The following is a 14642-nucleotide window of genomic DNA, read 5'->3' on the forward strand; positions in this document are numbered from 1 at the left end:
ATAGGACCAGCAAATCACGAAAGGGCTATTTATCTTCATATTAAACTTAACATAGCTCAGAACAGAAGGAGGAACAGGGCAACAAAAGTTAAGGATAAAGCACTTTTATTGCAAAGTATACACTGAAACATTGTAGGGGCAGCCTTCATGTACTATGTAATCTGCCATCCCTCGAGGGTTTTGTTCTTCCAGGCTATTTACTGGAGCATTACATGCCCCTGGGGTCCAGAATTTTGCCTATGAAGAGAAGGGCCCCTGTGTCTGTGTCTCTCAGTACAAAGATGAAAGGTTGGTTGAGGTGATAGTCCAGGGGAAAGGTGAGGCGGGCAGGCTGGAGCCCTGGGCTGGGGGTGGTGCCTGCCCCATCCTCGTTCCACTCGAAGCCAGATCGATGTTCCACTTGGGTAAGTTTAATAGGTTTGCCTGTGATCTTGCTAAAGTCTGGCGAATCAAACAAGGATTGCAGTTCTGCAGAATTGAGAGAGATTTCCATTAAAACCCTGCCTTACCCAACACCCCTCGAAAGAATAGAGTCCACTTGGATGGGAGTCCTGATTCTGAAGAAGGCAGGCAAGCTGGGAGTACATCACCACTTTGGACCCTCGGTGAGGTCTGTAGACCTCTGGGCTGGGTAGGGCTTAAGTGACTTGCCCAAGAGCACACAGCAAGTGAGGTTAAGATTAAAAACCAGCTCTGGGGCGCCTGGGTGGCTCAGTTGTTAAGCGTCTGCCTTTGGCTCAGGTCATGATCCCAGGGTCTTGGGATCGAGCCCCACATCGGGCTCCCTGCTCATCAGGGAAGCCTGCCTCTCCCTCTCCCACTCCCCCTGCTTTTGTTACCTCTCTCGCTATGTCTCTCTCTGTCAAATAAATAAATAAAATCTTTAAGAAAAAAAAAAAAAGATTAAAAACCAGCTCAACAGACCTGTCGAGAGACAGTGTTCTGTTACAAGATACGTGCTTTTGGGGCTGAGGAATGTGTCTGATAAGAAAGGCAGTTCAGGCTTCCCCTCCAGCACTGCTAGAATTAAGGAATCATCCATGGCCTCCCCACAAAGCCATAGAGCCCTTGAGTGCTGCTTAGCACGGCTGGAAAGCTCAAAGGCTCAACTCCACCCACCCAAGAGCAAAGTGGTCTTGCAGACATACTCATCTCCTGCAGGGACTTAGTGACTTCGCCTTCATAACTCAGCTTCAGCTTGGGGATGGTCAGGACCGCCTGAATGGTCTTCAGCTCTCGGTCGATGTCATGAATGAACTCAGAGGTGAGGCTCTCTTCTATCATGGTCAAGTTCTGGGTTACTTTCAGGGGCAGGAAAAAGATGATACTCGTGCTGCCAGTCAGGGGCAGCTGGGCAATCTGAAACAATAGGGAGGGAGCACATGGGTTAGTCCCTTGGAGCCCAAGAGCCCAGGGCTCGACACACACTCCACACTGCCTCCTCCTCTCCTGCAGTGGGTCCCTGGCCGTGCTGTCCCCAGCCCCTCATCTATTTAATAACTGTCCCTCTTGGCCATTGCCTTCTGGCAGCAAGATGTTTACTGCGGTTCCTTCAAAAAAGTAGACCGTTGTCTTTTCTTACCTTGGCCTAATACCAACTGAAGTTAGGTGCTGAAAGAATTTTCTCCTGTGGTTCAAGGAGCTAGAATTGAATTCCAGGTCTGTGTTTTCTCCCAAAGATTGTCTGCCAATAGTGACTGATCATCTGTTATATACAGAGCCCTGGACTAGAAGTGGGGGGTGTTGAGTACAGCAACACAGAAGCAGTAAAACAAAAAATGGGTCTTTAGGGGCGCCTGGGTGGCTCAGTTGGTTGAGCGTCTGCCTTCGGCTCAGGTCATGATCCCAGGGTCCTGGGATCGAGTTCTACATTGGGCTCCCTGCTCAGCGGGGAGTCTGCTTCTCCCTCTCCCACTCCCCCTGCTCATGCTCTTCCTCGCTCTTGCTCTCTCTCTCCGACAAATAAATAAATAAAATCTATAGAAAACAAAACAAAACATAAAATGGGTCTTTTGAGCAGAGGTTCTTAACCTTAGGTCCATGGGACAAACAGCATCAGGAGTCCTAACAGCCCCTGAAACCACATACGGAAATATGTGCGTGTGCATACGTGACATTTCTCTCAACTGTTTTAGGCGTTTTGTCAGATTCCCAAAGAGGAAGGTTTAAGAACTACTGACTTAGAATTAAAAGATGTGAGGTATATGTGAAAGACTTAGAATGCCAGCAATTTGGAGTGTGTGACAGGTTTTTTTTAAGTTTGGCTTTGGATTCTAGAAATAAAAGTTCCCGCCAAAGAAAGAAAAGGAGAGGCAGAGGAAGAAGGGGAAAAAAGACAAGAAAACCAACATGTGAGTTGCCCAGTCTCAGCCCATTTCACATTATCTGTTAATCCTTACAACAAACCCTAAGAGGATAAGTTTCGATACCTATCCTTCATTTTAAGAAGAAAGGCTCAGAGAAGCTATTGACTTGCTGAAAGCCACACAGCAGGCAGAATTTAGACAGCTGTCCCATCTCACAGGTCATCCTCTTCCCACTATGCCATCCTGCCTGTCTCTGTCCTCCCCCGACCCACCACTCCCCCAGCCCCTACACACCTTGCAGTTGAGATCAGAGTCCAAGCCGTAGCGTATGATGGCCTTAGGGTCTGACATCATGGGGACTCTCACGGTCCTCTCCTCATCCAAGTGGAAATCCTGAAGGGAAGTCTTTCTGGAGTCGAACTTTGTTACCCACTGCCCTGGAATGAAACAGATGGAGTGCCCTGAGCCCCAGGAGACCAGGCAGGCATTGGGACCGTGCCGGGAGACCAAAGCCTATTGTTGAAAGCTGCCTGGCTAAAGGAATCTTCGAGGCCCCGACCGTCAGAGAACAGCTCTGTCTCAGAACACGCGGGCTGGACCACAATATGTCAAGGGCCTGAATACCCTCCACGTAGAGACTCGGGAGGAAATAGGAGGCATCATTGATTTGACCATCTGGATCATACAAATTCTGCAATGGCCTGGGAGGAAAGTCAACTGGTGTCTCCTTCTGCAGTGAGGTGTCTGGGGGACAGGATCAAAGGAGGTCAGAGCCACAAGGGACCCCAATATCACCCCTCTCACATCCGGAAAAGCACCAGAGCTCAGAGGGGTGGAGCCAGTGCTCACAGAGAGGTGATTACCAAGGGGACCTTTAATATGCTGACCTGTAACGGCTTCTCTCACTTTCTGGAGATCGGTGCTTCAAGTAGGGCCTCTCTCAAGGTCAGGGGTCCACTGGCTACTGCCTGATAGACGGTTATAAAGCATTTTAAGGAGAGGTTGCCCCAAATCCCACCCAAGTCTTATCTGAATGGGGCCGGCCTCACACGGTCCGTGGAGGAGTCTTGGGCACGTCACCACAGCAGGATGCTGTTCGAGAACTAACAACGGTTTGTTGAATCCTTGTTGTGCCCCGGGCACAGTGCCCCGGTGGATGTGAAGACAGGAGACCATGTAGACAGCCAGCCTCCGAAGTAAGTGTGTCAGCCCGTGTTAGGGGTGAGGGAGCCAGGAAGGCCGGGAGGCCTGTGCAGGGCTCGACGCCAAGGAAGGCCCAGCTGGGCTTTGACCCTCATCTGACTCCGGCCCGGATCTCACGGTGCCCACCCCCAAACAGGCACAGGAGAGCTAGCGCTTTCTTCTCTCTGCTGGGCTTTGTGCACGGCCTCTTACGCTTTGTAGACACGCACTGCATGTTTGCCTGGGACCAACGACAAGCACGGAGCCCTCAGGCAGGCGCCTTTCCCAGGCTGTCCTCTGGCTTCGCCTCTCCGTTCCTGCTGAGCTCCGTCTCTGACGTCCCCCCTTCCCCAGCCCCTCTGACACCCACCACCCACCCTTGGCCAAAGGAGAAGTGAAGCCCTCACCCTTGAAGTAAGCCACACCAAGGAGGAGAATGCTGACTCCACTGGGGATTTCCTGGGTGGACCTAGTGATTTTCCCTTTCATCTGGGCCTGCACCCAGTTGTTAACCTCCTGAAGGTCCAAGCGAGGGTTGCCGGTCAGGATTCTGGGCCTGGTGCCATAGGACTTCTCCAGTGGGGCGACAAAGCTGGATTTTACCCGCAACTCTGGGTAGAGAGGAAGCAGAAGTGAGTGTGCTCTGAGCGCTCACCGACACCCGCTCTTGGAGAGCGCGCCCGGCTGAGGCTCTGGTTTACCACGTAGCAGGCCCTGACTTCCCGAGACTCTGTGCCAGCTTCCCCAGGACAGGGAACAAGGAATTTCACTCATTGCCCTTTCTCTTCAGGGTACCGCCCTCCCCCGGCCCTCCCACTGTCGCCCTCAGTCTACTTCCTCTTTCTGATCCTCTTTGAGCTCACGGGGCCCCTGCCTGCCCACCAGCGCCAGGCCCAGCCTGGGCAGCCGTGATCTAGTGTTTAGAAAGAACCCCCCCTTCCCCCCCGTGCAGCATAGAGCCCCATATTCCTCAGGCATCCCGGGCTAGCCAGGTGACCCACTCCTCTCAAAGATGATCCGGGAGGCACTCTTGAAGTTCTTCTCGGGGACAGTGACGGAGGCAAGGAGCTCCTTATAGGTGCCGTGGATGTCCGGGTTGCTGATCAGGTCATAGTAGAGAGCCCGGTGAATGGTGGATTCCGTCCGCTGTTCCGCTCCTGCCAGAGAGACCAGGGCGGGAGCGTTAGTAACGGGCCACCCGGGCGCAGGTCAGGCCAGCTCCGGGGACAGGACGGGGACACCACGCTCTTGGTCTTCCACTGTTCATACTGAAGGCATTCTAGGTGGGCAAGAAATTCGAAGGCAGTGGAAGAAAAACAAGATTTTCCTGAAGCAGGCAAAGGCCAGGAGGCCTAGAGAGAGCGACAAGGGCAGGAGGGAGGGTTCAAGCCCCTGGGCTTCTCCGGTCACAGCTCTTACCAGAACGTTTTGCGGTCACCTGCTCCCGAGTCTCCCCCAGGAACAGCTGTGACCGGGTGAGGGCAGGGACCACGCCTGCTTGCGGGCGGGGCACCCCCAGCGTCTAGCCGGACGGCTGGCACGCAGAAGCTCGTGTATGGAATGAGTGTTGAAGTCATCCCGACAATGAGTGGTCGTGAGGCCACGTCCCCGGGTCGGCAGTGGTCGGCGCCCTCCGTGGAGCCAGGGAGGGATCGCCGGGCGGCCGCTCTCTCAGCACCTCTCTGCCCCTCCCTGAGGGGCCCGCGTCTATGCAGGGGCCTCCAGGACCCCGGGGGCCGTCCGCATCTGAGAACTCACCCAGCGAGAGCGCAGAGAGAGCGGTGGCCACGCTGAGTGGGGACAGCAGCACGTTGGCCGCGGGGCTGAGGCCGGACCTCACGCGGTACAGATCATAGCCAAAGTTGGAGATGGCCGCTGCCAGCTTATTCACAGGGACCTTGAAGAAGGGGTCCTCCTCCTCCACAGGCACCCCTGTGGTGTCGGGAGCTGGGGAGTCCTGGATTTGAGTACAAGGACCGTCAGAGATGAGCTGTGCGTGACCGGAGCCCTCGTTGCTCTGAGTGGGATTGTCCTCCTGGCCCCTTCGAGACGTCCTGCTTGAGTACCCTACGTGTAGCCTAATGTTGGAAGGAGGGTGTGCTCCCGGATCATGCTGGAGTTCTCGGCTGGGGACAGGCAGCCCCACACGGAAATTAGCTGACTGAAACACTAGTGACCTGTGAGCCTCAGGCCTGTGACATACTTAAAAAAAGAGAGTGTGAGGACGCCTGGGTGGCTCAGTTGGTTAAGCGTCTGCCTTCAGCTCAAGTCACGATCCCGGGGGTCCTGGGCTCCCTGCTCAGCGAGGAGCCTACTTCTCCCTCTGCTGCTTCCCCTGCTTGTGCTCTCTCCCTCTCTGACAAATAAATAAATAAGATCTTTAAAAAAAAAGAGAGAAGGAGAAGAGCCCCTCCCTTCCAAGGAACCCTGCTCAGGCCAGAGTAAGCTGCCTGTTCCCCCCTTGCTTACTGCTCCCAGGTCTCTACCTGGGCCCTTCTATGATCCCCCCACCCTGTGTCCATCTTTCATGGCCCTGATCACATAGTATTTCCTCCACAACTTTTCCCTAATCACTCCAATCTGAAGGCACTTTTTGGTTTTCTGAGCTTTTTACGGGGTCAACTACCACTTATACTAACCACCTACCATGTGCCAGGCTCTGTGCTGGTTCTTTTCATTGGAGTTACTTCATTTCATGCTTGTTGATGTATTTGATACCTCAAAAGACTGAGTTCCTTGAAGGCAAGAACTGAGTCTTCTATATTTCCACCCAGCCCCAGCCCCTACAGAGCAGGTATTCGGTAGGTAAAAAGTAAGTGACTGGCCATAATGGCCCTGCAAGGGTGGTTTTCGTTTTTCTTTAAAGATTTATTTATTTATTTGAGAGACGGAGAGGGAGAGAGAGAGAGCACAAGCAGGGGGAGCTACAAAGGAAGAGGGAGAAGCAGGCTTCCTACTGAGCAGGGAGCCCAATGCGGGACTCGATCCCAGGACCCCCGGGATCATAACCTGAGCCAAAGGCAGACGCTTAACCTACTGAGCCACCCAGGCGCCCCAGGATAGGTATTTTTAATCCCATTTTATAGATAAGAAAGAGACTCAGGTCAAAGTGGCTTGTCTATGGTAACAAAGCTAAGTGAGAGGTAAAGCCAGAACTTGACAAAGTCCAGGGTTCCAGCCAGTACGCCCGGGTTGCCCTGGCCTCTCACTGTCCCTTAGCATAAGCTTCTCAGCGTCTGCCTTTGCAGTCTGGCCGTGCTTCCTCTGGACAGGAAAGAGGCCTTGCCACACGCTTCCATCTCCACTGCACAAATATCCAGGACCACCACCCAGTCAGTGAGACCCACAAGTAATGCATAGTAATGAGAAAAGGTCTTCACTGAAAGGGATCACCCTAGGCTTGCTAGACTGCCTTCACTTTTCACCTTCTGGGATCTTCTTTTTGTCTCCACTATGTTGTCTGAAAGGCAAGGCAAGATGTTTTCTGTCTGTTTTGCTGAAGGAGAAATCAAGGCCTTATCTGCACATAAAGGCCAGAGCCTGGCCTGGAACCCGGGTGGCTGTCCTATCTCCCGTGCTCCTTGCTAAGGAGGGGCTGGGATTGCCGACACCCCGCCTCACCCCAGCCCCACTGACCTCCTGTGGGCTGCCGGCGCGGTCCTGGCCGCTGCTGTGCCCGAGGAGGGCTCCAGTCCAGAGGAGTAGCATGAGGGCCTGCATCCTGGGGCCTGAAAGAAAGCAAGAGGCAGCCAGCCGTTTCCCTCCCCCGACTGCCCCGCTCCGCCAGCCACGCTGAGCGGGGAGCAGGAGCTTGGCAGGACTAGGCACCTTGCCTCCGACCTCCCCAGGCTGGAAGTGGACCCTCAACTTGAGGGTCCCTCCCTCTGATCACCTCACCACCCCTGCACCTGCCTCATGGCCTACAGCCCCAGGATGAGCTTGTGCTTTCGTCCCCCTGTGTGTGTCAGGAGCCGTCGGGGCCTAAAGCTCCAGGGCCGTGGGGACCCAGCAGTGGACTCCTCTGCGTGGCCATGGCCTAGCACAAATGCACAGCAAGGCTCTTCTGGAGGCACCTGACCAGCTCATGATACAGGATTTGGGGTAATGTCAGAATGGGACAGAATCTAGTTCCCATATGTAGAATTCCAGAATACCGAGAATGGAGGCATCTGGTCCAGCTCCTTGCTATCCCCAGGAAGTTCTGAGACTCTGTCCTTGAATTTACTCTGGCCTAGAACCTGTGGCCTCATAAGGGACTCATTCCCCTCGCAGATAGTTCTCTAGGGAGAGTTCTTACTCTCCTGCTAAGGAGCACTGGGTCTAGGATCAGACAGCCTGGGTTCAAATCTCAATTCTAACTCACAGTGTCTTCTCTTGCAAAATGGAAATCAAATAGTTCTTACCTATTGTGATGCGGATTAAATTAGATAATGTCTCCAAAGAACTGAACAGCGCAGAGACAGGTGAGCTCTCCAGCGATCCCAGAGCTAAAAATGTGTCTCCCTACACCTGGAACCCCAGGGCCCCCCTTCTCTCCTGGGGAGCCAGCTCCTCTGCCCCCTACCAGCTCAAAAATAGCTCTTACACCCTCAGAGCTTTTTCTCCTTCAGGTTAAACCACCCCAGGTCGCTTCATGTCCCCCAGCAGTGGCCTCCTCTGACCAGCTCCCTCTGGCCCCTGGACCACAAGGGAAAAGGGAAATCTGAGTCCGGGGCTCTATGTATGCCACCATCCCTCAGCGTCCTGCACTCGCTACATCCATGAGCTCACCCCTTGGAGTCAGGGTGTGGGGTAGCGGGAGGGGATGAAGGCAGCTAGGGGGGTTTCACAGATAGGATCTTCCAAGGGGCCTTCTGTTTAAAAAGTGGGACAAGGTCTCAGTAACTAGGACCTTTGCTTGGTCCGTGTCCTCCCTCCCATCCACATTGCCAGGTCAACAATTCACAATGTCTGTCTTCCCTGCCCCCACCTCCCCTACGCACACGCACGCACACACAGGCCGAGGGTCTCCAGCGCCTTCATCGTCATCTGTTTATATGCCCATAAATACCCTCCCACATGCGCAGCACACATACTTTCCTGACTTCTCAGAACAAATAGGAAAGCTGGGAGTGCGGTGTGTGATTTTTGGCCAAAGTCCTTAGAATCAAGCCAGATAATCCACCAGACAACACTGTAGAGATGAAAGGCAACAAAAGAAGAGACCGCCTCCAGAGTTGGCTCAGTTTATGGCTGGACTGCTTTCTTCCCAAACCCTGATCTGGAACTTGTGTTCCAGAGAGAGCCCCACAGACCCCGAGGGCTCAGCCAGCTACTGTCCTACCCAGCTGCCCCTGGCGCTCAGGCAGAATCTTCCACTGAGGCACCGGGACAAGCTTTCTGCGGCACCAGATGGAGACCCTGAACACCACACAGGCTCACTGCTGCTCTCGCCGCCCTCCCGCCCCACCCCAGAGCTAGCGGGAGTCTTCTTGCCTGAGCCCCAGCAGACTGGTTTATCAGACACCCAATTCTGTGAGATGTCTAGGCGGCAAGGGTGCAGGAGAAGGCGTTCGCGCTCGTCCCTCTGGCCAGGGTAGGGAGCTGAGGTAGGAGGGACATGGGGGTCAGCCTGCCATGGTGTTTAAGAGAACTAAGCTCACGGTTCAAATGCACTTGAAGGTCAAACCTTCTCTGTAGGAGTCCCTACAGTCAGCCCAAGCCCCAGGCTGTGGGATCACGGTCCCCATGTGGGTGGGCTGAGGACTGAAGATAAGGTGAGGGACCCTGGCCCTGAAAGGCACATGGGTCCCCAGCTGGTCCAGAGCCAGTTGCTGGGACATGTAGTATTCATGGTACCTCTGAATCCTCTACCTCAAACCCTGGGGATGAGGGAAGAGGAGAGATTATGGAGAGCCCCTGAAAAGGGCCCTGGGAGGGCAGAGAGTCAGTGTGCATGGGGTTGAGGGTCCCTCTGAGCCCACCCAATACCCTGTCCAAGGGGATTGTTCCATGGCCTGAGGGCAGGCAGCCGCCGCCTGGCACTGGACGCTGATGCCCTCTGTCCAAAGGGCAGTATCCAAGCCAGACTCCTGTCCTACCAGGAAGGGGAGGCCATGAGGACGAGGTAGATATTCTCGCTGTTGGACCAAGGTCAGGTCTTCCTTTCTGCCACATTTACCAAAATCAAAAGAGACACAAGGAAATGGGATTTTGTGATCTTGCCTTCCAGCTGGGAGGATAAATTTGAGCCAGTACATGTGTTTCAGATTAAATCCAGTTGTGAGACAAACACCATCCCTCCTCCCCCTCCTCCTCCCTGCACCACGCAGCCTAAAGCCACATGGCGGTGGACCTCCTGGGCTGTGCAGGGAAGGGCGCCGCCCTCTCTCCTGGCTTCGGGAGGGAGGTTCCGAGGGGTCCCCTCCAGGCCCACTCCACCCGTGGCAACCCCGCCAGTCCCCATGTAGCGTTCCTTCTCGAGTCTTGGAATCTGAGTGAGTCAGGGCAGGGCACCCATGAGTTCCACCTCCGCACTGCCCAGGAGGACCGGCCCTAGAAGCAGAACCCCCTGGCCCCCTGAGCCTAGGGGCTGAACTCCTGGAGGATGGGCATGGGCCAGACAGTGATGAGGTTTCTGGGAAGCCTGCGGCTTCTCCTGGGCCCAGACCCTCCCCTTGCTGCGGCTTACCCCGGGAAGCGGAAAGGATGCGGGCCGCTATCCTCTGCAGCGCGGGGGCCGCGGGCCCCCAGACCCCATACACTGGCTGGACTAAAGAGCGGTCATTGTTTGCCAGAGGCCAAAGCCCCATGGGTCTCCCAGTGTTCACTGGCAACTAATTTGGCCAAAGAGAAGGGGTGGGCACTGGATCAAAGGACCCAGCTGTCCTCCCTCCCAGTCTTCTGTGGGGCTCAATAGGCCAGTGGCCTATTGAATCAAAATCAGCACCAGTTGATTTTGAAAAAGCAGCAGGGAGCTGAGCCCAAGCCAAGGCTGGACTGTGGGGGCCGGCTGCCCCCTGACTGCCCCAGGGAAGCCCAGCTGGGGGACAGCCTCCTTCCCTTGGGGCGCCGGGGCCGCAGAGCCCCTTCGAGGTGCTGCTCAGATGGGGCCCAGCAGCTGCACCCTCTGCTCCTTCCCACCACTGCCCTCCCCTGTGGCTACCCACCCACTTCATTCAAAAGTCTTCCCAGCCTCTTCTCCTAGTGGGGCAGTGGGCCTTGGGGATAATTGGGCCCTGGCCTTCTGAGCCCCAGCTCCCTCTGCCCCCTCTCATCCTCTCACCCCGGTGCCCAAGCTGCAGGAGCCACTGTCCCCCACCTCCTCTGCCTTGCACCCCTCTTTGCTGCTCCCCAGAGTACTCCTGCCCCTCCCCAGGGCCCCCGGCCCAGGGGAGCCTGTCCAGTCTTACCCTGACACTCGCGCCAGACCAGGAGCTGCTTTCCCTGTGGGTGTGCCGGCTGGCCAGCCTAGGTCTGCAGGCCCAGGGGCTCCAGCCTGCGCCTCCCAGTCCAGAGCCCAGCACGCTTCAGATTACAGCTACTCCCTTCTTAAAGCGACCTGCACTCAATTCGGATTCTGTGATTGCATCATTGCCTGATGATAACTTTAACCCCCTGCTGCCCTTCCACCCCACACGGCCAACACACCCCTCCACACAGCCGCCTTCCCCATCAGACCTTCCTTCAGGGCCCTGGCCTTCCTCCTGCCCGCGGTCCCACCCCCAGAGGGCACCCTGGCCCACCTGGGTGGGAGACAGGGCCGAGGAACAGTCTTCTGGAGGAAGCCCGGAAGGCAGGCCGGACCAGAGCAAACCCTGCTCCTGTGCTGGGACTCTAGATTTTTCCTGGTCCTTGGTTCTGGCACTAACTGGGGTTTGGGGAAGACAACTCTCCCGGCTTTCTTGGCTGAAAAATGAAGAGACGGAACTGGGATGTCTATTTGCTTTTTCAGCCCTAGAATTCTGTGATTTCTGAAGATCAGAAAGCACAGTGGAAAAAATATCCGACCGGAGGAAGAATTGAGCTGTGCTATAACCATTGGTCCTGAGGGGAGGCCGACTGTGTGCCTGGCACTGCCTAGGCATCGTAGAGGTCACCTAGGCATCGTAGAGGTCACCTAGACAGGACAACACCTAGGCCCTGCTCACCTGGGATGCTTAGGACCTTACGATGTGGTTGTGAATCTAAAATCGACGTGGGAGGGGCACCTGGGTAGCTGAGTGAAGCGTCTGCCTTACACTCACATCATGAGCTCGGGGTCCTGGGCTTGAGCCCCGTATTGGGCTCCCTGCTGAGTAGGGGAGTCTACTTCTCCCTCTTCCTCTCCTCTCTCCCCACTCATGTGCGCACTCTCTCTCTCTCAAATGAATAAATAAATCTTTTAAAAAATAAAAAATGAGAAATAATTAGTGTAACAAAATGCCTTCTAGGCAGGTATGAGTGTTGACCGAAAGCCCAGTGGTCATTTAGACGAGAGCTCAGAGAAGGGATGGAGAACGCTCCGGGATATATAGCTGAAGGAAGAGAAAATTTAGGGAAACATTACCTCATGTGAGGCTCCCGGGAGCAGAGCTAGAGCCTCTGGGTAGAACTTCCCAGTGGGCAAGGTTCAGCTTTATGTAAGAAAAAATGTATCAACAGAGTTCAATCCTTTCATCAAAAAATGGAGTACCTCCATGCAAGGCACTAGCTAGGTATGTGGAGGAGGAGGAAGATGTAGATGAAAATAAGACTCGGGCGCCTGGGTGGCTCAGTTAGTTAAGCGACTGCCTTCGGCTCAGGTCATGATCCTGGAGTCCCAGGATCGAGTCCCGCATCGGGCTCCCTGCTCGGCAGGGAGTCTGCTTCTCCCTCTGACCCTCCCCCCTCTCATGCTCTCTCTCTCTCATTCTCTCTCTCAAATAAATAAATAAAATCTTTAAAAAAAAAAAAAAAAAAAAGAAAATAAGACTCAGTGGCACACTCCAGGAATTTACTGGCTAGTAAAAGGCTGGTATGAGGACAGATCATTCCACTATAATGTGACACATTCTATGCCAGCAGTCTCTACAGCCAATACAAAACAATAGCCACCAGCCATGTGGCCACAGAGCCCCCGAAATGTGGCTAGTCGGGGCTGCTGTAAGTGTAAAAAACACACCAGACTCTGGATATTTAGTGTGAAAAAAATAATGTAAAGTATCTCAATAATTTTAATGCCGATTATATATATTGGGTTAAATAAAACATATTATTAAACTTAATTTCACCAATTTCTTTTTTAATGTGACTACCAGAAAATCTTAAATCACATATGTAGTTTGCATTGTATTTCTATTGGACAGCATTGTTCTGCAGGGTGTTGTGGCGATGTAGTCGGAATATATGAACCTAAGCTGAATCTTGAAGGGTGAATAAGAATGGGCTAAGCATAGAAAGGCAGGAAGGGCATAACTATCCATGTGGACAAGTTAAAGTTGGATCCCTATCTCACACCATACACAAAAAATAGCTCTAGCTACATTAGGGATTAAACGTGAACAGCAATTTCTGTTTTTGCAGAGCCTTTCTTTCTTTTTTAAAAAATATTTTATTTATTTATTTGTCAGAGAGAGAGTGAGCACAAGCAGGTGGACTGGCAGGGAGAGGGAGAGGGAGAAGCAGACTCCCCGCTGAGCAGGGAACCCAATGTGGGGCTCAATCCCAGGACCCCGGGATCGTGACCCGAGCTGAAGGCAGACGCTTAACTGACTGAGCCACCCAGGTGCCCTGCAGAACATTTCTTAATGACTTTTTATTCAAATTATTTAAGAATAGGCATTTTGTTCACATGGTTCAAAACTCAAAAGCAACAAGAGGTAAACAGTGAAAAGTCTTCCCCTCACTGTGATCTCCAGTTACCTGATTGCGTTCCCCGGAGACCTCTGATGTTAATCTCTTTCCTATGTATCCTTTCAGAAATATTTTTAATGCTTTAAAAAAGCAAATACCAACACACATATACAACAGGAAAAACTGTAAATGTTTTAGAAAAAATATAGATGGATCCCTTTGTGATCTCTAGGTAGAAAGGATTTTTTTTTTTTTTTAGGGGCGCCTGGGTGGTTCAGTCAGTTGAGCTTCCAACTCTTGATCTCAGCTCAGATCTTGATCTCAGGGTCATACGTTCAAGCCCCACGTCAGCCCCACTTCAACCCCCAGGTCAAGCCCCACACTGGGCTCTGCAATGGGGGGTGGAGCCTACTTAAAAAAAAGATTTTTGGGGGCACCTGGGTGGCTCAGTCAGTTAAGCGGCTGCCTTCAGCTCAGGTCATGATCCCAGGGTCCTGGAATCGAGCCCATCGGGCTCCGCGCTCGGCGGGAAGCCTGCTTCTCCCTCTCCCACTCCCCCTGCTTGTGTTCCCTCTCTCGCTGTGTCTCTCTCTGTCAAATTAATAGAATATTTAAAAAAAAAAAAAAAAGATTTTTTTTTTTAGACAAGACACCAAAAGAAGCAGAGATTATAAAAGATTGATAAATTTTTAAAAAGAATTTATTTATTTATTTGAGAGGGAGAAAGAGAGAGAGCAAGAGAGAGCACAAGAGCAGGGAGAGGGAGAAGCAGACTCCCCACTGAGCAGGGAGCCTGATCCGGGGCTAGATCCCAGAACTCCAAGATCATGACCTAAGCCAAAGGCAGACGCTCAACCGACTGAGCCACCCAAAAGATTGATAAATTTGACACTAAAGTTAAAAACTTATTTACAGGAAGAGATACCATAAAACAAAGTGAAAACAAAAGCCTCACACTGGGAGAAAATATTTGTTACACAGGTAACTGACAAAAAAGATTATGAAAAAAAAATTATGCATGGTAATATAAAAAGAACTATAAATTAATACAAAAAATAAAAACTCAGCAGAAACACAGACCCAGGTAATTCACAGGAGAAGAATCCTAAGTGGCCAATAAACTTCTGAAAAAGATGTTTCATCCTCACCAGTAATCAGGGGAATGCAATCAAAACCATAATTTGACGAGCGTATTTCACGCTCATCAGATGGCCAAATTTTAAACATCTGACAAGACCAAGTGTTGATGAGGATGTGGCAACCAGGATCTCTTCTGCCCTGCTGGCGAGGATGTGGGAATGTAAACTGACGCAACCACTTTGAAGAAGAATCCGGCCCCAAATGGCAAAGCTGTGCATAACC

The 14642-nt window shown here is 52.8% G+C and overlaps 1 protein-coding gene across 2 annotated transcripts; it reads right to left on the reverse strand.

Moving 5' to 3' along the window:
* Nucleotides 1–88: 88 nt before the first annotated feature.
* SERPINF1 (serpin family F member 1) lies at nt 89–11015 on the reverse strand. 2 transcript variants are annotated; one of them, XM_036091079.2, is made up of 8 exons: nt 10880–11015; nt 7125–7216; nt 5247–5445; nt 4490–4645; nt 3896–4099; nt 2601–2743; nt 1149–1359; nt 89–468 (listed from the first exon to the last, which is right to left on the reverse strand). In XM_036091079.2, the coding sequence occupies exons 2-8, from the start codon at nt 7206–7208 to the stop codon at nt 209–211; spliced, it is 1257 nt and encodes a 418-aa protein (XP_035946972.1). In that variant the 5' UTR covers nt 7209–7216; nt 10880–11015; the 3' UTR covers nt 89–208. The 2 variants fall into 2 exon arrangements, with proteins under 2 accessions (XP_035946972.1, XP_077924199.1); XM_078068073.1 differs by lacking the exon at nt 10880–11015 and adding an exon at nt 7892–7910.
* Nucleotides 11016–14642: the final 3627 nt, after the last annotated feature.

This window comes from Halichoerus grypus, chromosome 2, assembly GCF_964656455.1.
Source record: "Halichoerus grypus chromosome 2, mHalGry1.hap1.1, whole genome shotgun sequence".
Lineage (NCBI taxonomy): Eukaryota > Metazoa > Chordata > Mammalia > Carnivora > Phocidae > Halichoerus > Halichoerus grypus.

Coding starts and splice junctions, on each gene's coding strand:
- SERPINF1 (XM_036091079.2), bottom strand. CDS start 7,208: ATGCAGGCCCTCATGCTACTCCTCTGGACTGGAGCCCTCCTCGGGCAC. Junction 4,646..5,246: donor TCTCTCTGCGCTCTCGCTGG/GTGAGTTCTCAG, acceptor TCTCTCTGGCAG/GAGCGGAACAGCGGACGGAA. Junction 2,744..3,895: donor TGGTGTGGCTTACTTCAAGG/GTGAGGGCTTCA, acceptor GTTTCATTCCAG/GGCAGTGGGTAACAAAGTTC.